At 48.4% G+C, this 4,033-nt stretch overlaps 1 protein-coding gene across 5 annotated transcripts in view; it reads left to right on the forward strand.

Annotated features, from left to right (window-relative positions):
* The window catches only part of KCNAB1 (potassium voltage-gated channel subfamily A member regulatory beta subunit 1), a 385,822-nt gene that overhangs the window by 376,173 nt on the left and 5,616 nt on the right, over positions 1-4,033 (forward strand). For all 5 annotated transcript variants that reach the window (XM_003794131.3, XM_003794133.3, XM_003794130.3 and 2 more), the window contains one exon: positions 2,514-2,602. In XM_003794131.3, coding sequence (XP_003794179.1) covers positions 2,514-2,602 — 89 coding nt within the window. The remainder of the gene's footprint in view (positions 1-2,513; positions 2,603-4,033) is intronic.

The following is a 4,033-nucleotide window of genomic DNA, read 5'->3' on the forward strand; positions in this document are numbered from 1 at the left end:
GTAGAGAACCAGATGCTGATAACATCAGGTAGTTTATGAGCAATAATAATTTACCTAGAACCTGCTTTGCCCTCAATCTACCCACTAGAGCCCAAAAGAGTTCTAGTATAAAGCAATATATAACACAGCTCAGTGCCCATAGCTTGGTGAATAGGGCGCCCGCCACATACACTGAGGCTGGTGGGCTCGAGCCCAGCCTGGCCCTGCTAAGTAACAATGACATCTGCAACCAAAAATAGCCGGGTGTTGTGGTGGGTGCCTGTGGTCCCAGCTGTTTGGGAGGCTAAGGCAAGAGAATTGCTTAAGCCCAAGAGTTTGAGGTTCCTGTGAGCTGTGACTCCACGGCATTCTACCAAGGGCGACCTAGTGAGACTCTGTCTCAAAAAAAAAAGGTGGGGGGGAAGCAATAAATAAGACAGCCTGCCCCTAGCCTCACCCAGAAGAGCCTGGAATCACTCGGATTGCTGCCTTTGTACATCACTATTTTGATGCAATGGTTGCCATAAAAGGCCCAGCCATGGAGACAACTTAAGAGAATCAGTTGACACCAGGGTCATCCCCAAAGGAGGGCAGAAGAGGTGCTTGAGGATGTCCATCAGTCATCTATGCCTGTCTTTATTCAGCAAACATTTAATAAGTGTGTGCACCAGATACCGGGTTAGTTGCCGAGAAACCAGCAGCAAATAAGACACATCTCACAGCCTGGTGGGCAAATCAAGCAAATAAACAGATAGTTTTAATATAGTGTTGTAGTGCAGAGAAAGTCACAGGGGTCAGGGAATTTAAGAGCAGAGCAAGGGTGACTAACCCAGCTTGGGAATCAAGGAAGGACTCTGGGAGAAGGCAACCCGCTGGGAAAACACAAATGCTGAGGAGATATTAGTGAAGCAAAAGAAGGGAGAAGCTGAAAGGATATTCCAGGCAAAGGGTACAGCTGAGCAAAAGGCTCCAGGAGGAGGAAGAGAAGGAGGACCAGGAGCAACGCAGTCTGATGCTGGAGGTTGGAGAGGATTTATAAACAGTCTGGTGCTCCCAAAGCACAAAGTTCAAGTTAGGGAGACGTGAAACTTGAATGTAAGGTTTGCCAGGGTAAGACCAAGAGCTTCACCTTACAGGACTTGTAGCCAGGGAAGCGACCTGATCAGATTTGCTTTAGAGAACCCACCGCCAGGTGTATGAAACCCAAGCAAGAGGCAGGAAAACCTGGCAGTAAGGGAGAGATGGCAGGAGCTTGAATGAGGGCAGTAGTGTCAGGGATGGAGAAGACAGCTGACCTCAAGCCGTGACTCTGACAGTGTGGGCCCAGTATCCACAGGACGGAACAGTATTCAGCTATAACAAGAAGGTATATACTGATACATCACCACTCAGGAAAACCTAGAAAACATGATATGCTAAGGGAAAGGAGCCACGCACAAAAGACCACATATTGTATGATTTCATTTAGATGAAATGTCAGAAAAGATAAATCCAGAGACAAAAAGTAGATTAGTGGCTGCCTGGGGCTGGAGGCGGGAATAGGGATCTTATTAGTGTAACAGAAATGTTCTAAAACTGTATTAAAAGTGGTGAAGGCTGCACACTAAAAATGGTAGTTGGAAAATTTACTGAAACTTATTTAATGTACACTTGAAATGGATAAATTTTGATGGGTAGATCACAATTATTTAAAAAGCACAGTCCCAGATCAGTAGCATCAGCATCACCCAGGAGCTTGTTAGAAACGCACAGACCCCAACCCATCGGCACCAGTAGCACCATGGTAACAGTGCCAGCCACATATACGGATGCTGGAGGGTTGGAACCCAGCCTGGGGTTGAGATGACAGAGGGCCAGGCCGGTGGAAGTTCAGCTGGGTGAGATCAAAAAACACAGAGGCACCAACCACAGGCTCGTCTGACTCTCCAGCACACTCAGCTGCTCTCAAGTAGCAGAAGAAAACACACATGGGCATTTGCTAGAGAAGCAGAGGAAGGAGAGGACCGAGGGGTTTGAGAGTCGGTGAGAAAGTAACTTAGATAATCAGCACAGGACGAATCCTGAGTTAGGAAGAAACGGAGGACCAGAGAATGCTGACAGGTGGGTGGAGGCGAAGGAATCATAGACATCCGGGACTCTGTACAGCAGATGAGGGAAAGTGAGGCGGTGAGAAGACAGACAGGAGACCATGGGCCCAGGTGGAGGGAGGAATCCAGCCATCTGAGGGGCGGTAGGTGGTTTCAGGAACAAGTATGTGTTCCTAGGATGGGTGAGCAGATTAAATGCTCTAATTTAGGGGCAAGGCCTCATGCAGAAAGCATAAGGCCCCTAGGCCCACAATTCAAATGCACAGATTCTGTCAAATCTCTTACCCAACAGGGGCCCTGCTCAGGTTTTTAATCTTAGAAAACACTGTACATCCTCCACAAAGAGTTAATGAATTTTTGGCTGGAACAAACAGCTATAGCTGGTGTTTATAAGCTAATCACCAGTGCGAAGGCCTGGACGCCCTGACCAGTGTTCTTCCTTCCCAGCCTGGTGCCTGAGAAACGAAGGTGTGAGTTCTGTGCTCCTGGGATCATCTACTCCTGAACAACTCATTGAGAACCTCGGTGCCATTCAGGCAAGTACTGCGGCTCTTTCCAACCAACTCCAGGGACTTTCATGGAGCCTTTGAAAATATTTCCAAGCAGTGCCCCATCTCTCCCCACCTCTGTCCTTCGGGATGGGTGTGAGGAGTAGGGGTGGGGGACACAAAGGCTAAGAAACAACAGAATACTTTCACACTAGATGGATCAGATACCGACAGTGTTCCCAAAGCTCTCTTTTCAGGGTGGTTTGTTTCTGGGGGACAGTGTATTCCAGTGTCATACCTGGCGACTGACTTCCCAAGTCTACCCATAAGTGCCTGCTTAATAACTTGCTAGAAATGTAATAGTTTAGGGACAATATACATACATCTATTCAGTTGTTCTTTCCACAAAGGTTGACTGCCAACCTGCTGGGTGCCAAGCCCGTCCCTTCCGTTCTCTTAGCATCCTGCATTCCTCCACTTATGGTCATGTTGCATAATTGTCGCCTCTGCTAAACTGTAAGGCCTCCGAGGCAAAACACCTGTCTTTCTTGCTTCTCCATGGACATTTCAGTTCCTAGTATATACTCCATGGCCTTAGTTAACACTCAAGAAATATCTGTTGAATGAATGACGATCATGAAGAGAAACGGGCTCAGGGTGGCGCCTGTGGCTTCAGCAGTAGGGCACCAGCCCCATATACTGGAGGTGGTAGGTTCAAACCCAGCCCCGGCCAAAAACTGCAAATAAAAAAAAAGAAAGAAAGAAATGGGCTCAAAATTCTATTTTGGGCTTCCAGGATCACATCTCCTTAGAAACACACGAAGAAGTCCATTCCTATTCCCTATGAGGAGAGGAATAGGGTTTGGTGTCTGTTGTGACCACTCTCGGTCCCCAAAGGCCAGATCCAGTCTTGAGCCCACCCCACTCTCAGCCCTGCTAAAGGCCCAAGGAAGGAGCCTGCCCAGTATTCTTGGCAAAGCTACCCCTGCCAGACAGGGAAGGGTGTCCGTTCTCCTCCTGCTCACTGGGGAGCAGGACTCTCACAGCTTCTACCCTGTTCACATGGCCCTGCTACAGGACATAGCCCTGATACTGCTCCCAAAAGGAAATACATGGAGGTGGGACAAACAGGAGTAAACAGAATGTTTAAAGATCTTTTTAAAAGCAGCCCAGAACACAGTGGGGGTGAACGGTGTGGCTCCCCACCCCCTTCTCAGGGCTGTGCAGCAGTGTCAGTCATCACCCCTGCCTCTCTGCTTCTAAGAACCCCACGCAGGCCCACATTCCTCCTGGATCACGTGGGGGTCCCTGTCACTACACAGAAAACACTCCCTCTTATGAATGCCACCCCTACCTCTCCTGTCTGCACTTAGAGCACTCTGGGAAAAGGTAAGGCTGCACAGTGGTGAGGAGATAGGGATTGGTTTGGACCCAAAAGAACTAAGTTTAATGCAAAGATCTCAATTCCATGGCTGTACC

Source organism: Otolemur garnettii, unplaced genomic scaffold (assembly GCF_000181295.1).
Source record: "Otolemur garnettii isolate 467f Iridium unplaced genomic scaffold, OtoGar3 scaffold00076, whole genome shotgun sequence".
In the NCBI taxonomy this organism is placed as follows: Eukaryota; Metazoa; Chordata; class Mammalia; order Primates; family Galagidae; genus Otolemur; species Otolemur garnettii.